General features: G+C 47.2%; 1 protein-coding gene across 13 annotated transcripts in view; it reads right to left on the bottom strand.

Annotated features, from left to right (window-relative positions):
- The window catches only part of MAG (myelin associated glycoprotein), a 76,869-nt gene that overhangs the window by 33,319 nt on the left and 21,144 nt on the right, over positions 1-22,406 (bottom strand). For 8 of the 13 annotated variants that reach the window (XM_029576950.1, XM_029576952.1, XM_029576941.1 and 5 more), the window contains 4 exons: positions 12,868-12,955; positions 11,017-11,385; positions 8,574-8,870; positions 7,649-7,906 (listed from right to left, as the gene is read on the bottom strand). In XM_029576950.1, coding sequence (XP_029432810.1) covers positions 7,649-7,906; positions 8,574-8,870; positions 11,017-11,385; positions 12,868-12,913 — 970 coding nt within the window. In that variant the 5' untranslated portion in view covers positions 12,914-12,955. The remainder of the gene's footprint in view (positions 1-7,648; positions 7,907-8,573; positions 8,871-11,016; positions 11,386-12,867; positions 12,956-22,406) is intronic. The other 5 variants (XM_029576942.1, XM_029576949.1, XM_029576945.1 and 2 more) reach the window with 2 other exon arrangements.

Consider the following 22,406-nt stretch of genomic DNA (forward strand, 5'->3'; position numbering starts at 1 on the left):
GACCAGATAGGGGTGCCCTCTATTCTCATTGCTTTTTGATTTGGCCATTGAACTTTTGGCAGCGAACATAAGAGAGCATCCTGGTATCCAGGGCTTTTAGTTTGGGGGCACAGAACATAAAATTTTGCTATATGCCAACGATGTGTTGGTTTATCTAACTAAACTATAGTTGTGAGGGCCTGCATTGTTAGAAGAACTAGTTTGATATGGTCCAATAAAACAAATCGGAAGGCGGTCCCACGTAGCCAAGGCAAAAAAACAACAAAGGGACAACCTTATGCCGTGGAAAGATTTTATTAATATATTCTATTAAAGAGCCCGACTCCGGCCGAGTTTCGCCAATTAAGGCTGCATCAGGGGATGACTTCTGATGACAGAGAAACTATATAGACATACTCTTATGTGGCAACAAAGTGTCAAGCCAAATTTCAGTCTTGATCATGCAGACAACTCTCTCCGCTTCACAAACTGACAGTATCAGTGTAGATTCTATAATTATTCTGTTCCCTCTCAAAAGTGTGTTGGCAGCTTCTGTATCACAACCTCTCAAACGCAAAAAGATCGCTACTACTGTTAACAGATGGCTGGCAGGCAAGACAGGCAGAGTTCAGGTGCCAGCAGCAGGAGGAGGCGGCGGGCGCCTGCCTAGAGTGAAAAGGCAGGCTGGTCAGGAATGGCCAAGAGCCACGATCCCGCCAAAGGGTAGACGAGCAGAGTGAGGTGCAGTCCCAGGTTCAGAGGCAGGAGATCTGTCCGAAGAGACTCCAGGGAGAAGGGCGCAAGGCCCGGTCCTGGAGCAGGCATCAGGAGCAGGAGTCAGGTACTGGAGCAGAAGTCCTTCAAGGATCCCAAGAGACACTACGCAGGAGACTCATTGCCAAGCCGTCTGTGTACGGCCCAAGGGAGCCTTATATAGTCCCGCGCTGATGACGTCATCCTCCCGGGCGGTCCCAGGTTTCCCGCCGAAGGCCCTTTAAATAGCTGCCGGTGCCGTGTGCCTAGGGGGAACCCTGGGCGGGGCCGGAAGCAGCCAGCGTCTCAAGCGTTGGTGAGGAAGAGGAGGCCCCGGCGTCGGCAGGTGCAAGTGGAGAGGAATCAGAGAGGCAGGCTGTGGCAGCCGATGTCCCAGGCAGGGCCCGGAGGCGTAGCCGAGTGGAAGGAGCTGGCATGGGGTTTCAGTGGGCGGTGAGTGAAACAGGTTGGGCTATGAGATTATGGGTAAAAGTTTTAAGTATGATGTTCTCTGGAAACCTTATTGTTAATTTTACAGTTTTTACCCTAAATAGTGATTGTTTTCTGTTGCCATGCAGTGATATTAATTGTTAAGAACATCGCTGGATGTTGCATGATGTGTGTAATGGGGTCAGTTGTGTCATGTTTAAGAATATTTGTTTGTCTGTATTTAATTTTTTTTTTTTAATGTATTCTGGAAAAAGTTAAAATAAAGAGTTTAAAAAGAAATGATAAGTACAGAATGGAAACAGTCCAGAGAAAGACGATCAAAATAGTGTGGGGTCTGAGACTGAAGGATCTTAATGTGAGGGGAGATATGATACAGACCTTCAAAATCCCTTAAAAATCAAATCTTTTCAGATGGAAAGGAAGCTGTAAAACTAGGGGTCTTGATATGAAACGCCGAAACAATGTCAGGAAATATTTCTTCACTGAAAGGGTGGTGGATGCATGGAATGCCCTCTTGGAAGAGGACATGGGACAAACACAGAAATGGGGTAACGTTTCTCTATTACACCTAACGTTTACATTTCTGCCTGAATGGAGCAGCAGTTCCTACTACTGTTAACAGAAGGCTTGGGGGTAGCCTGAACGCAGAAGGCTTGGGGGTACTACCATTAAGAAAAGGCTTTTGGGAAGCCTGAACGCAGCAGCAGTTGCTACTACCCTAAAAACACTTGCTGCGTGGACTGGATTGGCCATTTGGTCTTTTATCTGCCAACTGTGTGGCAGGCTGGCAGCGCCCATGCTTTGCACCAGCTCAGACACCTCCGGGGTGGGCATTTCCTGCTGCTGATCTCCTGCATCACTAGCTCTGGACCAGGTTTCAGTCTGGGAGCAGCAGTGCTGGTGCAGCGAGAAGGTGCAGAAGGGCAGTGGTGTTCGGCAGAGCCTAAGGCTGGTGCAAGGGTATTAAGGTGTTGTAAGCAAACCTTCCAGCCCCCATCCTGGTGACATCTTCTCCAGACACAATTAGAAATGAGCTATATCCATCGCCAGCCCATCTCTATGGACCTCTTTACCCCCCTCTATCTAAGAACTCAATTGGACACCAAAACATTCAAAAAAAAGACCTAAAAACCTGGCTTTTTACCAGAGCCTTCTCAGATGATCTTAACCACCAACACCAACAGACTTCCAACCAGACAGCTCCATGAAAGCAGAGACACCACCCTATCAACCCATGAAAGATCAACACCTCCACGAAATCTACAATAGGCATCGAAGAACTTTTTCTATATAAACTTACCCACTACTACCTTCCCCAATGTTACCCAACATGATCTAGGAAATTCTATGTTGAAACCCTAATGTTACTATACTACTATTTTTGTCCTGTAAACGGTTATGATGGCAAAACCGAATACACGGAATACAAAACATGTTAAATAAATAAATAAATAACAGATGTTATGTGAAAAAAGAGGTACAACGTCTAGTTTCATGAGGTAAAAATATCACTTACAATATGTATAGAGGGGGATCCATATTGATGGATAACCGGCTGCCACGATCCAGGCTGAAGAGAAACGACTCGTTAAGGAACAGGGAGGATAAGGGGAGGTGTGGAGGGAAGGAGAGGGCTTGCAGATGTTAAGATTTAAAAAAGCAAACCTGGAACCTGAGCGGGGTGTGGGGGGAGGGGAGAGGCTGCCATCAACCCTCAGCCCTTACATGGTTTTTTAACTTTTGATATGGGCTCTTTGGGGAAGAGGCAGCAGGGTCCAACCATGAAGTTTGGATTGAGTGGGGGGGGGGGGGGGATGATTTAGTCTGGGCCTGTAGGCCCACATTTTTGGTTTTTATTTTTTCACTAGGTTTGCTACTGAATCGGATATTTTTTGAAGATATCCAGTTAAGTGGCTGGTTATCCAGTCATACAAGGCCCCATAACTTTATACATAACCAGCTATATTCAAAAGAATATCCAGTTACGTTTAAATTTATTTGGCTATTGTTAGCCATATAACTTTATTCGGGGATATTCAGTGGGATGATTACCCCACTGAAGATCCAGGACAAGATATCCAGCTAACTCCAGTCAGATAACCTGTCCACTAAATGGCCAATTGAGTATCGGCCTCTATATTTACATGTACTGCTGTAATGCCAATCAAAAATGCAAAAAAAAACCCAACTTGGAATCCATATGATAGTAGCTTACTTTAATGGACATTGGGTGTGGGCTTAGCACTCAAACAACAATCCTATCTATGAAAATAAAACACTGCAAATATTATACCAAGCCCTAAAACACCAATACCCCATCTCTTCAGAAAACAGAACAAGCCAGGCTGTATAGATCTCATAACTACATGTTAGCTGAATACCTCACCTTGGTCACACCTGCAGAACACAGATAGATCCTCACTATAAATATAGAATAAAGAGACCATAAAGGATAAATAGAAACATGCAAACAAAAGCTGAACTGGAAACTCCAACAAGCCACATTCTGTATGCAGTGCAACAATGGATAAAACAGAAACATTACCATTCATCATAAACCATCAAAAATAAAATCAAGAAATATAATATCAATAGCAGTAAAACCATACCAATAAAAAAAAAAAACTATTCATAATAGCCAAACTGATATAACACTGAATAATTAAAAACTCATATAAAAAAATTTCCAAACACCAATAAAATTTCAAAATAGACATCAATAATGCCCAATATTTATTTAAATTTTTATTTTTATTAGTTTTTAACATATACCTTACCATACGTAAATGAAAATGACATATCATGAATTACATATTATATTTATATATTTGAGGAAATTAACATATGATATGCATTTTCTAAATAGGAAAAATATAGACTGGGATTCAAATTTATGGGAGCCTAATCGAAAACCTAAAAGGAAATCGGCTTAGCATGTGACGACAATACTTTCATATTATATCATGCATCTTTAACTTCAGGATTATTAGGAATTATTGAACTAACTCTCCTAGAATTAATCAGAGATTTGAGCTGTTCTGGAAGGAAAAACCAAAGCATTCATTGGTGGAGCGATACACACTTACATGGGTATCTTAACACAAAAGAAAAACCGAATGCTGTAATTTGGGATTTCAATGCTAAAATATGCCTTCTCCTGTCCTGTGTTGGCCTGGCAAAATCTGGGTATATACGAATCTCTTGACCGTGGAAAATACTATTAATACTCTTAACATACCTTTTCATTACTTCACTCATCTCCCTTTCAGAAATGAATGAAACTAATAGAGTAGCCCATTCCAGTATTTCATCTTTAATTGGGTTAAATTCTCAAATAACTCAGGACAATTACCCAAGGGTGCCTCTTTAACAGGGACAGGTAGGGAATACATGTTGTTAATACAGGGTATTTTCCCTTCCTCAAACTTTAGAATGCTATAATTACACATGTTGGGTTCCATATTAGGTGCTACAACCCAAGAAAGAGATCTAGGTGTCATAGTGGATAACACATTGAAATCGTCGTTACAGTGTGCTGCGGCAGTCAAAAAAGCAAACAGAATGTTGGGAATTATTAGAAAAGGAATGATGAATAAAACGGAAAATGTCATAATGTCTCTGTATCGCTCCATGGTGAGACCGCACCTTGAATACTGTGTACAATTCTGGTCGCCGCATCTCAAAAAAGATATAATTGCAATGAAGAAGGTACAGAGAAGGGCTACCAAAATGATAAGGGGAATGGAACAACTCCCCTATGAGGAAAGACTAAAGAGGTTAGGACTTTTCAGCTTGGAGAAGAGACGACTGAGGGGGGGATATGATAGAGGTGTTTAAAATCATGAGAGGTCTAGAATGGGTAGATGTGAATCGGTTATTTACTCTTTCGGATAGTAGAAAGACTAGGGGGCACTCCATGAAGTTAGCATGTGGCACATTTAAAACTAATCGGAAAAAGTTCTTTTTTACTCAACACACAATTAAACTCTGGAATTTGTTGCCGGAGGATGTGGTTAGTGCAGTTAATATAGCTGAGTTTAAAAAAGGATTGGATAAGTTCTTGGAGGAGAAGTCCATTACCTGCTATTAAGTTCACTTAGAGAATAGCCACTGCCATTAGCAATGGTTACATGGAATAGACTTAGTTTTTGGGTACTTGCCAGATTCTTATGGCCTGGATTGGCCACTGTTGGAAACAGGATGCTGGGCTTGATGGACCCTTGGTCTGACCCAGTATGGCATGTTCTTATGTCTAAGAAATACTTTTTCAAAGCAGTGGACGAATCTTCCCCCAGCACCTTAGGGAAATTTATGAACCTTAAATTTAAAATGTCTGATCTAATTCTCCACATTTTCCAATCTTTGCGCCGTAAATGTAAGGTCTTTAATCATTTTAACTTCACGCGTTTGAATCGCTGCTGCAGAAGACTCTGAAGTCTCTATTTGATTTTTAGCAGTGTCATTTTGGGAATCAATCTTAACTTCTAAAAGTTCCACCTTCTTTGTCAGATTATTTAAATTTATGTGTCGCTCCTTTAGGGAACATCCAAATCCTGCCACCAAGTCCCAGAGCGCTTCTAAGGTAACCACAGCAGATTTTATTGGAAGCTGGGTCAACTCATCCCCCACATTTGGAGTAAGAGCACTTGCTTCTGCCATGGTTCCCGCTGGTCTGAACGCTTCACCGCAGCTTACTCCTGCCTTCTCCGTGGGAGTCGATGTAATAGCTGAGGAAACCTGATCCGGCAAATCAGAAGTCTGAGGAGCCAGGAGAGAGACTGCCAGGCGGCAGCGATTTCCCTCCGCTCTGGCCCCCTCCACCTCCGGTCGCAGCGGTGACATCATCAGCCTGCGCCGGGGTCATGAGGAAGGGTCGATGCTCCCCGGAGGTATCGGCGCTCGAAGATGCGGGGGTCTAAGTGTAACTTCCCCTGGCGGTTCTGGGGCTCCCTCCCCAGTAACCACAGCGGGGTTATGCTCCCCCCCAGTTTGAAAGTCGTCCCGGGCGTGCACGCAGTTATCAGGCGCTGACCCGAAGGAAAATCTGTATCGGGGTAGAAAAACGCGAACTTTCCCCTTTCTCTTGGAAGGCATCTTCAGGTAAAGAAAATCCATACTGCGGGAGAGCGTCTGACGCACAGCCCTCCTCACGCCGCCATCTTGCCCCAGTCAATACCCAATATTTAAAACAAGTCAGGATTTAAAAGGGTCCATTGAGCCCAGCATCCTGTCTCTGACAGTGGCCAGTCCGGGTCACAAGTACCCGGCAGATCCCCAATAGTTGACCTATTTCTTGTATCTCGCTCCCAGGCATAAGCGCTGGCTTCCTTTCCCAAGTCTACCTGGCTAATAACCGTTTATGGACTCTTCCTTCAGGAAGCGGCCCTATTATGTCAGCTGCCTTGATCACATCCTCCAGCAAGAGAATCCCTAGCCTGATTGCGTGTTCACTGAAAACATACGTTCTACAATGCGTTTTAAATCTGCCGGTTGCTAGTTTTATGGAGCGTCCCCTGGTCCTAGTGTTGTGTGAAAGGGAAACAACTATCCCCTATTTATCCGTTCCAGCTCGCTCATGACTTAATAAATATCAATCATATCCCTTCTCAGTCATCTCTTGTCCAAGCTGAAGGGCCCTGATCTGTTTAGCCTTTCCTCAGAAGGCAGTTTTTCCACTCCCTTTATCATTTTTGTCACCCGTCTCTGTATCTTTTCTTTGTCCCCTCTGTCTTTTCTGAGTCGGGTGATCAGAACTGCACATAATACTCAAGGTGTGGTTGCACCAGGGATCTTTACAAAGGCATTATGATATTCTCAGTTTTGTTCTCTATTCCTTGCCAAATAATTGCTGTTTTGACTGCCTGCCACACACGCGACTGTCACCTGTTCTCTCTTCATAGCAGATTTTATCTGTCTTTGTTTCTTCATATGAAACTGACCTATTCTGACGGCAAAATTCGAAGCCACTGGCCTTCTTCTCTGACATCATCAGAAAAAAAAAATCAATGATACAAAATCAAAAGGAAAAGAATTTTTGAAATAAAAAAGTAATCATGACCAGATGGCTTGTGGATAAAAATGGGCCTACTGACAGTGACATCGAAAAACTGAAGTAAACTTGAAAATAAAACAAACTCTAAATAGGACACTAGCAAGAAAAGAGAAAAATAAGCATTAGGACACACTTTTAAAAAGAAAAAACACAGCCAAAAGTATAGGAAACAGCAGAAAATACACTGCAAGAAGAACCATAACTATTCAGGTTGAAGGGAAAATAATAACGGGCTGCAGAGCCATGGGAATGTGGATGGTGCCGCACATGCTCAGAGAGGACTTCTGTCTTTAAAGAAAGCTCTAGAATTATGCTCCATGATTTGGGACTATGTTGACATCACCCATCAGTATGACTGGTGATTTACTTCATCTTCAGAGAAAAAGAAACAGAATACAATAACCATATACTTACACATGACCGCCAGTCCCAGGGATTTGTTAACTCTCCCATATTCATTTTCTGCCACACAGGTATATACCCCATCATGAGAGTTGGACACGTTATCCAACTCCAGAGTTAAATTCCCAGAGGCCTCTTCTTTCAGGATGGTCTCATACTTCAGCCAGGTGACCTGGGAGATAGGGTTACTGTCCACCACACAGACCAGGACCACATGAGCACCTTCTGTGGTTTCCAGGGAGGAGTTAACCTCCACAATCTTTGGGGCATCTGAAAGAGAGGAGGAGCATGAGCCACAGGACACGTCAATGCAAAATAAGAAGATGGTGACAATGCAAGTATTTTGACATTTGAGTTTGGCCACTAAGAGACCTCTACTTCTCTCCCTCTCTTGACTCTAAAGCACTGCGGGCTGAGTTGGAAAGTCCCTTCCATCCATCCCTGACGATACCCACCCTCAACAGCCTGACAAGGGGCTCAGGCAGGGGAGTGGGCAGCTACTACACAGAATATTCATAGGGTCCTAAAGAGTAGTTTTGTGACGTCATTTGTACGAATCAATCAGATGCCAGTGTGTATAAGCTAATTTACACATCTTTTCAAAAAAGGCATCTTCTAGTGGAAGAGGGAATGTCAGTTTTATGATTTTTTAATCACTTAATGTAAATTTTGTTTTATTTTAATTTATATATTTTTTGAATATGTATCTTCCTTTTGTAATCCATCGAATACTTAGGATCATGCAGACTGTAAGTCCTTAAATAAATACATAGAACTGCTTAGAAGCTGTAGAGTAAGGACCACCTAAGAAATCAAAGACATTCTTGGACTCTCAGTGCCACTCAATCTGAATATCTTCCAGGACTTGAGGAATATGTACTATGATGAAAGAACACGCTGGTCATGCATGTTTCGCATTTCAGGCATTCAAACTTACGTTTCACATCCAGGGTGAGGAACCTCTGGTACTCCAGCACGGTGTCGGGATAGCTGACCTTGCAGCCCAACCTGTGCCCGTTGTCCTTCTGGGAGGGCAGGAACCTCAGCAGAGACAGAACGGTCCAGGTACCACTGTCTTCCTCTAGCCGTCCGAAGACGGAGTGCTGTCGTAGACCCTCCACACCAAGCCAGCTCAACGAAGGCTTCATGCTGGGGCAGTTGTCTGGGACCAGGCACGTTAACTCCACTTCTGAGTCCACCAGGATTTCAGCGGGGGACAGGACTAAGGGTTTGTCTAAGGAAAGCCAAAAACATCAATATTACGCTGTTGCGTAGTTTCAGGTTTGTATTGTTATGTGGCTGGTTGGGCTGAAAGAAGATCAGAGCTCCAGTGATTGCCTGACAGCTCTCTAGGCAGCTATCCAAGGGAAGGCAAGAAACACTGTGCATCTGTAGCCAATTCTGTAGCAATAAAATAAATTCCTTCCTAACTAAAAATCTGGCAACTCAAAATCCCAGGTTCACCACATTTCCTAGATGCGATCCCCAGCCTGGATGAGGCACATACATTGTGACGGAGTCCGTGTGCGTCAAGCAGAGGGTGTGTTGGAGCCAGGCCCAAAGTTGTCCTTAGCTCTCACTCACTGAGAAACCACTCCATGACCCCCCTCTGACTGCTATATCCTCCTTGCTTCGCACTCACAATGGGACTCATCCTGAGGATGTATTGCAATCAAACATGACTTGCGTTCTCTAGTGTTACCAGCAGTCAGCGTATGTGGCAGATCAGGGTCCATAGGCTTACGCAGAGTTGCAAAAACATAAGCTGGGATAACTCTGCAACAGTTATATACACTTTGGTAAAACCCTTCTTACCAGCTCTGCTCATCAGCTTAAACGTAATGCTGCAGTTACCTTTAGCACTTCTCCTCCTCCACCTTATCCTCTCCTTTTCCTAACGAGCCGTGCCCATAACGGTCTCAACATCAAGTATAGGTCAGAAATCTGTTTCAGTACTCACAACGTCGTCACACGGTATCTTTTCTCCCAGAGCCGTGAAGCTGTTCCCCCCTGGCTCCCGTTCAGGCACTAGGCAGGAAGCTCCCCAGGGTCTTGGCTCTCAGCCATTCTGATGCTCTTTACTCCAAACCTTTCCCACCGCATCGGGGGGGCAGTTTCTTGCCACTCCGCCTCTGGGACTTGGGTTGAGTCCCCAGTGGTCTCTCCTTGAGGATGCCCATTACTCCTTGGCTGCTTCCCCGTGAGGAGAAACGCCTCAGGCCTTTCCCCCTGAACGCTTTACTCCATGGACTCCTTGCCAAAATCCTAAGCCACCCCGAATTTATTTATTGATTTGATTTATATTCCGTTTTTCATCCCTTCAAAGCGGATTACATTCAGGTACTTTTTATACTGAGGGACACACTCCCTCTACAGTACCTTGTTCCCAAAGTGAAACCTCCGTACAAGACAGCAGCCACTTCCTAATGCGTTATGTAAATTTACCAGCATGCTCGCCATGTGGTGGTCATTCTCTAAATCACCTACCTCAAAACCATGTTTTTCTTCATTGTAACAGCAGATAGAGACCCAAATGGTCCATCCAGTCTGCCCAGCAGGTTGCTTAGGACAGTAACTGTCACCTCGTGCAAGTTGCAGGTTATACCATCGAGCTACACCAGATGGAGACAGGGACATCATCACTGGTAGCAAGAGACGCGCAGATGAATCACTTGCCAGTGTCTTTATATCAAAGTAGTGGAGTGGAGGAAGAACATTAAAAGACGTATTCAGAGGAAAGAGGGAGAGCCCTGAACAGCAATCCCCTTCTCAAAACTAAACTCCACCAGGAGAAAGCAACGAGACAGAGGAGATACAGGGAAACCTCTAGCACCCTCCCCAGAGGGAGACCATGTACTTCCAACTCACCCAAGAGGCTCTTGACTCAGCCAAAGGAATCACAGCTTGGGATAAGGGAGGTCAAACAAACAATCTCCCTCACCCAGAATTCCTCCAGCGATGGAAACGGCTCCCCGGTGTGAGACCCATCACAGAGTCTAAACTATCTTACACCCATGGATCTCCTTGCCTTCTAAACACTTGTTGAACTTATGTTTGAGGTTATTTAGTGCTGTGGCCAACACCAGCTTCTACTGATGCAGTTACACAAACAGATGCAGCAGAATGGACAGATTGATGCTGTGAGATAGACAAAAATAGATACAGAAAGAAGAGATAGGTGCAGTCAGAAAGGAAGAGAGACAGAGGTAGGGTAGAGATGAAAGAAGAGAACAGCTCTCTTAAGTATTTATGTCATCCTAACATTCATCAATATCAAACCCCAGGCGCACAGAATCCCTCTTTCCATCGTCATGATGAAGGCAACGAGAACAGTTGTACCATGCGTTTGATATGAATGGAGGAGAAGCCCATCCTCGTACCCAGCATTTCCAGGATGCTGTGCTCAGAGTAGGTGTATTGATTGTAGCCGCCCAGGTCTGCACGGAAGTAGTATTTGCCCTGAATCTCCGTGGTAATCCTGTCGATCTGCAGGGAGCAGTTCTTCTGCTGCAGCTCCCCCAGAAACTTGGTGCGCCCTTGGTAGCTCTCGTGGGCCGTGCTGGTCTTGGATTTCAAGACCACGGGAGGGTAGTTCTTGGGGTAAGGGCTATTGAAGTACCAGATGCCATGGACTGAGGAGGGCCGAAGTTCCTCGGGGTAGTCAAACGTGCACGGGATAGCCACACAGGTTTCCTGTAGAGCGGAGATGGTCTGGGGCATCCAGGCAGCCCACTGACCACCAAGAGCTCCTGAAAGGAGAACGCAGAGTGAGACCAAGGCACACAAAGCACTGGAAAGAAAAAACACAGCGTTAAAAGAGATGAAAGAGAGAAAGAGATAGACAGACAAGAGAGTCTGCTGCCTGCAGAGAGGCCCTGAAAGAAGAGCAGAGAGATGAGAGACAGAGACCACGAGACAGTGCCCATGGAAAACCCTTGGAAAGAGAGCACAGAGGTGAGAGGGGACAGAAAGACAGAGAGCCCTCTGGAAAGAGACTGCAGGGGTGAAAGAGTCAGAGAGCGAGAGAAAAGCCCCAGCTGCCTGCACAGACACTTTGCGGTCATCGTAATAAGCCATGTATTGTGTGTTAGACTTCAGCTATATAGTTTCTTAATGCACATGCTAGAAACGATTTAGCTGCTTATGGAGTAAGCAAATGATATGCTAATGCATCAGGAGTGTAAAAAAATGTGCTAACACAAAAATAGGCGTCCACGCCCAACTTCAAACAGGCCCACAGCCTTTCGCATAGGCCGAGCGCACATTCGAAAATCGGGGGAGAGAGGCTTGGATTCAGGACTTACGCACAAAACAAGCACAGTAATAATCATGAAGCAGGAGAGGAAGAGCAGAGCCAGGGGAACGAGACGAGACCCCCCCCCCCCCCAGACACGCTGGCAGCGAGGCTCAGGGACGCCGCACAGGCCTAGACTCCGTTTCTCCTCCACCCTCTTCTGCTCCGTGGTGCCCCTCACCCTGCCCCCTTGACCTGGAACCACAGGAACCGCTGCCAGGCCAGCCTCAGCTCACGGGGGAGGACTACAAGAACCAGGAAATGGGCAGCCAGGGAAGCCACAACCCGGCGGGCTGGCTACCTCGCCACCGGCAAGACTGTTCTCGACCTCACCCAGGGCAACTGGCAGTAGCTTGGGAAGCCTTGTTCTCAGCAAGGGCAGGAGACAGCACGGAGGAGCTACTCAGGAAAGGGGAAATGAAGGGAATATTGCTATCCAGTTGTTTCCTCCTTTTCGTTTTGTATTGTTGTTCATCACTGGACAAAGAAGTCAGCTCATGTTTTCTGCACAAAATCTTCTTTTATGTGCACAAGACATAACTTGATTCTACCTCTGACCAGAAGTTACATTCCACTTTGGAAATACTTGCACTAAGCCTTCAGGGCTTCAACGTGCATCTCTGCATTGGGGAGGGGTAGCTAAAGCCTCCGTTAGCATTGCATTTGCCTGCAGTTGATCTATCCCTGACGCACATGGTTGTGTGCACATTTCTGGTGCGTAAAATTCCACGTTGCATCGGGAGCAAGATGCACATACAAAATATCTGAGCTCAACCACGCACTATCATGGGCGCCCAAGCTAGCGCACCTTATTATATCAGCTCCTTTGGAAGGTGAACACAGAGAGAGAGAGAGCAAAAGAGCCAGAGAGGGGGGAAAGGCAAGAGATAGCAGAGGAGGAATGTGAGTAACAAACAGAAAAGGAGAACCAGAATACCTTCGATGAGTAGGCAGAGGAAGAGAAGAGGCTGTAAGGTCACCATTGCTTCTGTCTTTGGAGTAACCACAAGGAGATCCTGCGGCTGCTTGGAGAAGAAATATCGACTATAAGTCACCCTTGCGCAGGAATCAACGGCAGTTTTTCCATTTTTTGCAGATTGCCCCAAACTCAGTCATTGTAAATACCCAACAGAACTCTCTGATCTCAAAGAAGGACTTCGATTTTGGTTCGTTTTTCTTATGACACCATACAGAGGATTCACGTTTCTTTTAAAATTTACGGGCAATCGCTGCCGCTTAGATCAGGGGTTAATAACCCCCGACAAGCGTGGACACTTAGTGGCACCCGAATGCACTGCACCTGCTACAGACCCCAGCACTGCAAGCATTTTTTTTAAATTCGGGGTCCAGCTGTCCTGATCTCACAATGCGAGTGGTGGCGATGGCTACCTCCAGCCGTTGGAGAAATGCGCACCAGGCAGAGGCAGAAACCCCTGACAGCAGTCCTCGTCTATTTTATCGGAGGGTGACAGGGCGGTCTTTATATTGATAGCGGGACCGGAGATCTTATCTTTGTTTTTTGGCACTATTCCAATAAAAGGACTATGCTAAACCCACCACCACCACCACCATCACTTCACTCCCATGGCTTAGAGACTTTCTTTCTAAAGGCAGAAGATAATTGGCATGGGTGATTTGTTTTTGTGGCCAAGTGTTGGCTGGTGCATTTGGGGCACAGGGGGTAGGCAAGGGCAATATATTCTCTGAATGGGGCAATACTTGCTACCATGAACCAAGAATAAGATCTTGGTTCATAAGCTAGAAAGGCAAGTGCCAAGCCAAGCAGCAGCAGCCAACGTCTGGGATCAGCCAGCTTGCATTCAGGGGAGATGTTTCACGTGTTTGTGGGGCCTGCAAGCTGATTTCCAAAAGGAAACTCCCCATAGGGTTTCCCTTTGAAAATTCAAAGTGACAGGGAAATGTGGATACTTCCCCCCAACCTAAGCCACCATTTTCTTCTCAGGGATGGAAATGCCTGTGCTGTTCCAAGCAGCTACGCATTTACCCACCCCGAGGGGCAGAGCAGGCAGAAACCTGAACACTGGTGCAAAACGTTTTTAAATTCACCCTTCCTGTGGCGGTGGCAGGCGCAGGAGCAGAGAGTGAGGATCTCTTCCTACCTCTGTCAAACCACGTTTGGAGCATAGGGTTCAGTTTTAAACGCCCACCCTCCAAAAGGATTTTGGGTGTTTGGGCTAAAGAGAGCCACTTAGCTAACAAAAGGGACCACATGTGCTGAAAGGCAGTGCAAGCTGGAAATATCTGCAATGGAAATTCAGCTCCAAGGAGGCCGGGTAAGTTATCCGGATAAACTTACACTATCTGGGTAACGTAAAAAAAGATATTCATCGGTGCGGCTACGCTGCTGAATATACCCAGATAAATTAAAGTTATCCAGATAACTTTAGGACACATCCAGATAACTTATCTAGACAACTCTAAACAGAAACAAAGAAACATAGAAATGCAGCAGAAAAGGAGTAAATGGTCCATCCAGCAGTATCTGCTGTGCCGTGCAGGTTACCCCATGATTCTCAGTTTCCCAGACCATAAAAATCAGGGTCCATCTGGTTGCTGATTGAATCCAGTTCCCCGTTACACACACACACACACACCCCGTACTTCTCACGTTCCCACACACACACACACACCCCGTGCTTCTCACGTTCTCACACACACACACACCCCGTGCTTCTCACGTTCCCACACACACACACACCCCGTGCTTCTCACGTTCCCACACACACACACCCCGTAATTCTCACGTTCCCACACTAGCCCTCCTTGATTGCTGTTAAATCCCGTTCCCTGTTATGCCTTGCTGTTGACTCAGAGAGCAATGTTTGAGTTGCATCACAGTAACAGTCTTGTTATCTAAGGGTAGCAATCACCACATCAGCAAGTTACCCTCATACTTGTTTCCCCAGTCCGTAAAAGTCGGGCCTACGGTTGCTGAACGAATCCAATTCGCAATAATGGAGTAATGCATCTACAGGATCAAGGCTTATTGGTTAAGGTTAATAACCGCAATAACCAGCAAGTTACTCCGTGCACTCTATTCTTCAATTCCACTCCTAAGCCTTTAGGGTTTCACAGATTTTATCCCATACCCTTTTGAATTCATTCACTGTTTTGCTTTTCACCATCTCCTCTGGAAGGGCAGTCCAGGCATCCACCACCCTGTCCATGAGGAAATATGTTCTGATGTTGGTTCTAAGACGTCCTCCCTGAAGTTTCATTTCTTGACCCCTAGTTCTACCGATTTCATTCCAATGGAAAGGTTTGATGTTTGTACATCATTAAAACCTTTCAGGTATCCGAAGGTCTGTATCAAATCATCCCTGCGCCTCCTCCCTTCCAGGGTATACATATTCATATCCTTCAGTCTCTCCTCATAGGTTTTCTCATACAGACCCCACACCATTTTGTTCGCCTTCTCTGGACCGCCTCTATCCTGTCTCCATCCTTTTTGAGATACGGTCCCCAGAACTGAACACAGTACTCCAGGTGAGGCCTCACCAAGGACCTGTACAAGGGCATCACCAGCTCCTTTTTGTTATTGGTTATTCTTCTCTCTATGCAGCCCGGCGTTCTTCTGGCTTTAGCTATTGCTTTGTCCAATTGCATCACCATCTTCAAATCAGCAGAAATTTTCACCCCAAAATCCTGTTCTTGATCGGTGCACATCAGCCTCCCCTCCCATCCCTCATCTCAGACCGGAGGTATCCAGAGAAGTTATCTAGCTATGTTTGAACCATCTCAAAATGCCCCCTGGAATGCCCTCAATTTATCCACAACAGAGGCAAGCTTGGACTTCACCTGTGCCGACCCTCATTCCCCGCAGGTGGAGCCCTTGGGTGCTGGGGCCAGTAGAACGTAGGAGCGCCCCTGTGTGGCTGGTCCCAGAAAGGGTAGGCGAGTGCCTGCAGAGAGCATCAAAGAGATTAGGCACAGTTTGAGACAGGAGCCGAGGAGAGAAAGGGTCTCAGGGAGTGCAAGACCACTGTAGCTCTGAAGAGCGTAACGCAGGACCACGTGGGAGTAGCCTCGAGACAATGAGATGCAGATGAAGAGGCACGGCCTGTAGTCCTCTAGATAAGGCTAGAGAGGGGAACCTCCTGAAGCAGGTGCCTGTAGGAAAGCAGTGCCGGAGTACAGCCCTGGGTACGGCAAGCTCATGACAGGGACTTCGGTAGTGGTAGCATAGAGGGATACCCCGAGGAACGGGGCACTGACTCAGTCTAGAGGTTTGCTGGGCTGAGCCTACTCCCGAAGAGAGAAGGAACAGAGGCAAAAGTCCTCAAGGAGAAGTACCGGGGGGATTCCCAGGAGCTGAGGGAATTGCGGTTGGAGCTCACAGGTAGAATGGCGCAGAGCCTGGCCACGAGGAGCGGGAAGTGCTGAGAGAGAGTCCAGGTAGGGTTGCGTGAGCCAGGACCCACAGAACAGGAAGCACTGAGAGAGTCCAGTTAGGGTGCGCTGAGCCAGGGCCAAGTAAGAAATAAGAGTGAGGGCCGCACAGCACACGCTCTAAGGTACAGACGGAGCATGGCGGGAGGCAGCGCCCAAGCCGGTCCGGGGACGCCGGAGAGGACGGCAGACAGACGCCGTGGCAGCCAAGCGTCCATTAACAGCAAGAGGAGGAGTGCAGCCGTCAGGAAGGGACGGTTGCAACAGGTGCTTAAGCATAGGACTGGAAGAGGGAGGAGCCACCAGCTGAGGGTCTGACCAGACAGAACTGGGGGATGTGGAAGATGGCGCCTGAAGAAAGGCTTGTAAGCTTTGAAAAAATTCCACCCAAGAAAAAGCATCCAGGTGCAGACCAAGCCCAGAAGGAACTGGAGCTGGTCCCAGAGAACTGCCCTTGCCTGCGGAGGAGCCAGTCAGGGGAGAACCAAGATCTGGCGTCCCCACAGTCAAGGCTGTGACCAACTCATCATCAGAATGGGAAGAGCCAGGCTTAGCAAAATCCAAGACAGACAACTCCCCCTGAGCGTCTGAGCAGCGCTGATACAGGTTAAAAGCCAGGTCAGGATGAGAAGCCCTAATACGACAGGCAACACAAATAGGAAGACGCTTAGGCTTATTGCTTACCAGAACCATTGCTGTGATAAACATGCATTGGAGCGGCTCGCGCTCAAAAATGAAATGCGCCCAAAAAATAAGCGCCTAGAAGAAAGCGCGGCAAGACACGCACACGACCTTTGTGCCAAGTTAAGCGCATTAAAAAAGGTTTGTGCACGTAAAAAGGCCGCAAAAAAAAACAGAGTGTACAATGCATGCGCAGAACCGACAAACTGCGCACACCGACGGCCTGTAGAGGGCAGCAGAACACACACACAAGAACGCAAAAACAACCACTGCAGTCTACAACATGGCATGCAAGAAAAAGCGCCTAGGTGCGGGGCCTAGTCCACCGGGGGCTGCTCAACACACCAGGCTGCCCAGTTCTCCAACCCCAACGGGAGTGGAAACGAACGTCGGTATGGCGTGCCGAGGATGGAGACTGGAGGAAGTCCTGAGACCTCTCTAACTGTCTCTGATTCAGAGTAAAACGTTTTGGTTTTTTTTCAAACCTTACCTGAGCTCAGTGCTTAGCGGCTGAGTACAGAGACGGTCTCCGGCTGCGGAGGGAAAGGGCATCTGCCGTCACCGTCGCACTCGGCCTCCTGCACCTGCTGCCTTTCAGCTGAATGAGCAGCTAAGTCCACGCTGGAAAACCCAGCTACCAGACCAAGGCACACCTCTGAGGGACCATGGATATTGCCTTAGGAATTCTCAACTGGGGGAGGGACCTTTAGGTATTGCCACAGGAGTGCGGGGCTCTTTTCCTGAATTTAGATTTCCAAATTTCTCCTTCCAAAAGCTTGAAGCAATCCCCACTGGGAGATGCACATCCACCGTCTGCTGGAGACGGAGAATACTGGCAGGCTGGGGTCACTGCAGGACTATATATTCTGTGACGTCAGCTTGCTCCATTCTCCATCTGCTGGCAGGGGAGCATAACCCACTGGTCATGAGTCCATCTGTCTACAAGCTAGGATTTCTCTAAAAACAACAGGAACTGCTAGTCCAACGAGGCAGTGAGGCTAAACCCAGGCCTGGCTGAGCCTCTCCAGATAATGTGGGGCTATCTGATCATTGACTTGCCTCTCTTCCGCATCTCTGAGGCTTCGTACCAATATATATCTGTTAAGGGGGGCACATGTTTGCCCCTAAAATGGTAGCCCTTCCCTGTAAATAATGTCAAAAGAGGCTTCAGCTGACCTGAGTGCCCTCAGAGTGATGGGGGCATCATTAGGCCTTGCCTTCATACGAGGTCAATAAGATAAGGAGGGGATAGAAACCCCTGCGCCCCGTGCAGAGGGAGAAGCTGGGAGATTAAGGATCAGGGTCCCAAGATCTGGAGTCCTGTGCTGTTCGGGGCCACAGAGGGGCTCCAGAGGGCCTATCCCTTCAAAAGAAAAGGTTCAAAGGAGACAGAGTGAAACTCCTGGGAGACCAGAAAGAGTGAAAAAGTAAAGAGCATGAGAAGCTGAAGAGGTTCCCTGAGAGGTGCCAGAATAGAGGCCTCCTGCCTGGGAAAGTCCTTGGAGTCAGAGGCTGATCTACCTCACATGAGAGAGAGAGCGAGAGTGAGCGGGGAACATTTCCAACATCCAAAGGAACTGGAAGGTCACCTGCCCAGGAGAGCTTACCTGTTGCGGAGAGGTGCAGGAAATTAAGGAGAAACTGAATGTGGATCATCATTGCTATTTAGGAATGTGTCTTGCACTGGGGCACTGTCCAGTGGCGTTTTCCTGTCCTCGGCTTCAGTAAAGACTCTTTTTTTTGTGTTGAATAACAGCCCAGGTATGGAGAGTGGGTTATACTGAATGCTTGGAATCGGTGAGAGGAGACTGTACTTCCCCCCCGGTGCGGGACCCCTGGCATGTCAAGGGACCTTGTGTGGTCTGTGGCCCTCCCCGTGTGCCTCCGTGCCCAGGAACAGAAGGCGATGGCGGCTCCCTGTGCATCAGGTGCTCCCCCAGCCCCGGTAGCCCCACAGCACATGGAGCGCTCCAGCTCTCCTCTTCTCTGCTGCCATGCTCCAGTTAAGCCAGGAAGGAGGGGAATACTGAATGCACAGCTATATCTCTTTGCAAATTGAATTCTGTCCAGATTAAGCCACGTCGTAAACACTCCAGGGAAAAAAAACTGATGCTGATTCGTGAAGTCCGAGACCCCAAGCTGCCAGGGCAAGGGAAGCACCAGACCATCCTTTGAGACAGCTCGAGTGAGGCTGCCTGAGCCCACGTACTGAGAGAGAGGGAAGCAGGACGAGCCAAGGTCTGAGTCAACGTGGAGGGGACTGTGAGGAGGAGGAGGGTGAGTGGGAGGAAGCCTTGGCTGCAGCTGCTCCTCTCTGACTGCGCCATCCTCAGGCTCCGTGCGAAGTTCAACGCTGCGCCTGCACGAAATTTCAGGAGAACTTACTTATTGAATAGATTTAGAGCCTGCACTCATCCCATGGCTCAAGGCAGGGTACAGGGCGAACAGGCATAAAAAGCTTAAAGGACACAATAACACAACTCCACAATAACATAACACCACAAGTACACAATAACACAACACCACAAGTACAGTCAGGGCCGTAGCACAAGGGGTGGGCAAGCAGCCCGACTGCCTCGGGTGCCAAGCTGGGAGGGGCACCACACTGCCCTTTTGAGTCAGTCTGAGAGCACTAAAAGCAACCCTTGTGTGGAGCATTATTGTGTCCAGCGACCGCCCTGGCAACAGTGATTTGTCCCAAGGCCACAGAGAGCCCCAGCGATGTGCCCCAAGGTCACACACAGGGAAATACAGGGACTTGTTCTAAAGGCTCACGTTTGACATACAGGGGTTGCCAACCGGCTCCAGATTTTCAGGGCAGGTTGATCCAGTCCTGGTTTTACTCCTCTGCATGCAAATACTTATAGTCTTGATTTTCGGAGAGAATTTAATAGGTAAATCAGAAGAAGTCCCAGCATGGAATGGGGTAAAACCAGGTCTGGATCAACTGGTCCTGAAAATCTGGAGCTGGTTAGCTGCAAGCTAGGGCTTGTTTTTCCTAATTTAGAAAGAAGAACATAAGAACATGCCATGCTGGGTCAGACCAGGGGTCCATCAAGCCCAGCATCCTGTTTCCAACAGTGGCCAATCCAGGCCGTAAGAACCTGGCAAGTACCCAAAAACTAAGTCTATTCCATGTTACCATTGCTAATGGCAGTGGCTATTCTCTAAGTGAACTTAATAGCAGGTAATGGACTTCTCCTCCAAGAACTTATCCAAACCTTTTTTAAACACAGCTACACTAACTGCACTAACCACATCCTCTGGCAACAAATTCCAGAGCTTTATTGTGCGTTGAGTGAAAAAGAATTTTCTCCGATTAGTTTTAAATGTGCCCCATGCTAACTTCATGGAGTGCCCCCCTAGACTTTCTATTATCCAAAAGAGTAAATAACCAAGTCACATCTACTCATTCAAGACCTCTCATGATCTTAAAGACCTCTATCATATCCCCCCTCAGCCGTCTCTTCTCCAAGCTGAACAGCCCTAACCTCTTCAGTCTTTCCTCATAGGGGAGTTGTTCCATCCCCTTTATCATTTTGGTAGCCCTTCTCTGAACCTTCTCCATCGCAATTATATATTTTTTGAGATGCGGCGACCATAATTGTACACAGTATTCAAGGTGTAGTCTCACCATGGAGCGATACAGAGGCATTATGACATTTTCCGTTTTATTAACCATTCCCTTCCCAATAATTCCTAACATTCTGTTTGCTTTTTTGACTGCTGCAGCGCACTGAGCCGACGATTTTAAAGTATTATCCACTATGATGCCTAGATCTCTTTCCTGGGTGGTAGCTCCTTATATGGAACCTAACATTGTGTAACTATAGCACGGGTTATTTTTCCCTTTATGCAATACCTTGCACTTGTCTACGTTAAATGTCATCTGCCATTTGGTTGCCCAAGCTATGTTGTGTTATCAATCATCTCTGCTCCTTCCCTAGTCTCTTCAACAAAATGTTTTGGGAGGTTTTGCAAGAGCCCAGAATCTCTCAGCTTCCTCGACACCTCAAGCTCATACAAATCAGCAAATAGAAAGATCCTCAGCTTTTACAGAATGAAGCCCAGCCGGCAGGATCACAGCAAGCAAAACACAGCCACAAAAAATCGTGGGAAACCCCCCCGAGCTACAGTGAATTACACATTAGGGCCGCTGCAGAGTGTAGGGTCAACAACATGTCCTGGGAAGGTCAGATCCTGAAAATCCTACTACATGACAGTCCCCAGGCTGGATTTTGATTCTAGTTCTTCCAGGGAAAACAGAAGGAGCCAGAAACCCATGGATGCAATGGGAGTAAAACCAGAACTGGATCAGCCTTATCCTGTTGACCCGGAATCATGTTCCTGCCCTCTCAAGCCCTGCTGGAGCTGTTTATTGAAGTCATGGGTGCACTGCAGTGGTATTCAGTTGTCGAAGACGACAGAGATGAGCTATGGAGGACAAGGCATTAAAATCTCTTCACATTAATCCCTCAGAAATGCAGAAAGACAGCTTTGTCCACCAGCTAGATAAGAAAATTCTAGAGAATATTGAGCAGATTTAGGATTGGATGAGCAGAGGACTCCAGAGAACACTGAGCTGGTCCTGGTTTTTACCCCTTCCCCTGACTTGTAGTTTCTGGGGTTTGTTTTTTTTTGTTTTGTTTTTTTAAGAAAAGTGAAACTATAAAGGCCACACATGACATGGGGGTAAAACCAGGACCGGGCCAGCCTGGAGCCATCTGTGGGACAAAGTTCCTGCCTGTACAAGTGCCTATCCCCGCGGACGGCACCAGATCGGCTCCTGCTTTATCTGCAGGTACATTTTCCCTGGGACATTTTGAAAATCGCCAAACTAGCAGGCCGATACAATACAGTGCGCTTCGACGGAGCGAACCTGAAGCACCTAATAGCGCCCTCAACATGCAAATGCATGTTGAGGGCGCTATTAGTTATTCCCGCACATTTTACTTTCAGAAATTAGCGCCTACCCAAAGGTCGGCGTTAATTTCTGCCGGCACCAGGAAAGTGCACAGAAAAGCAGTAAAAACTGCTTTTCTGTGCACCCTCCGACTTAATATCATGGCGATATTAAGTCGGAGGTCCCGAAGGGTAAAAAAAAGAAAAAAAAAATTTTAAATGGGCCGGCAGCTGTGGGGCCGAAAACCGGACGCTCAATTTTGCCGGCGTCCGGTTTCCGCCCGTGGCTGTCAGCGGGCTCGAGAACAGACGCCGGCAAAATTGAGCGTCGGCTGTCAAACCCACTGACAGCCGCCGCTCCGGGTCAAAAGGAAGCGCTAGGGACGCACTAGTGACCCTAGCGCCTCCTTTTGCCCGTTTCTACCGCACCACCTAATTTACATACTGCATCGCGCGCACGAAAAGCGGGCGTTCGTCCGCTCT

This window comes from Rhinatrema bivittatum, chromosome 14, assembly GCF_901001135.1.
Source record: "Rhinatrema bivittatum chromosome 14, aRhiBiv1.1, whole genome shotgun sequence".
NCBI classification, from domain to species: Eukaryota; Metazoa; Chordata; class Amphibia; order Gymnophiona; family Rhinatrematidae; genus Rhinatrema; species Rhinatrema bivittatum.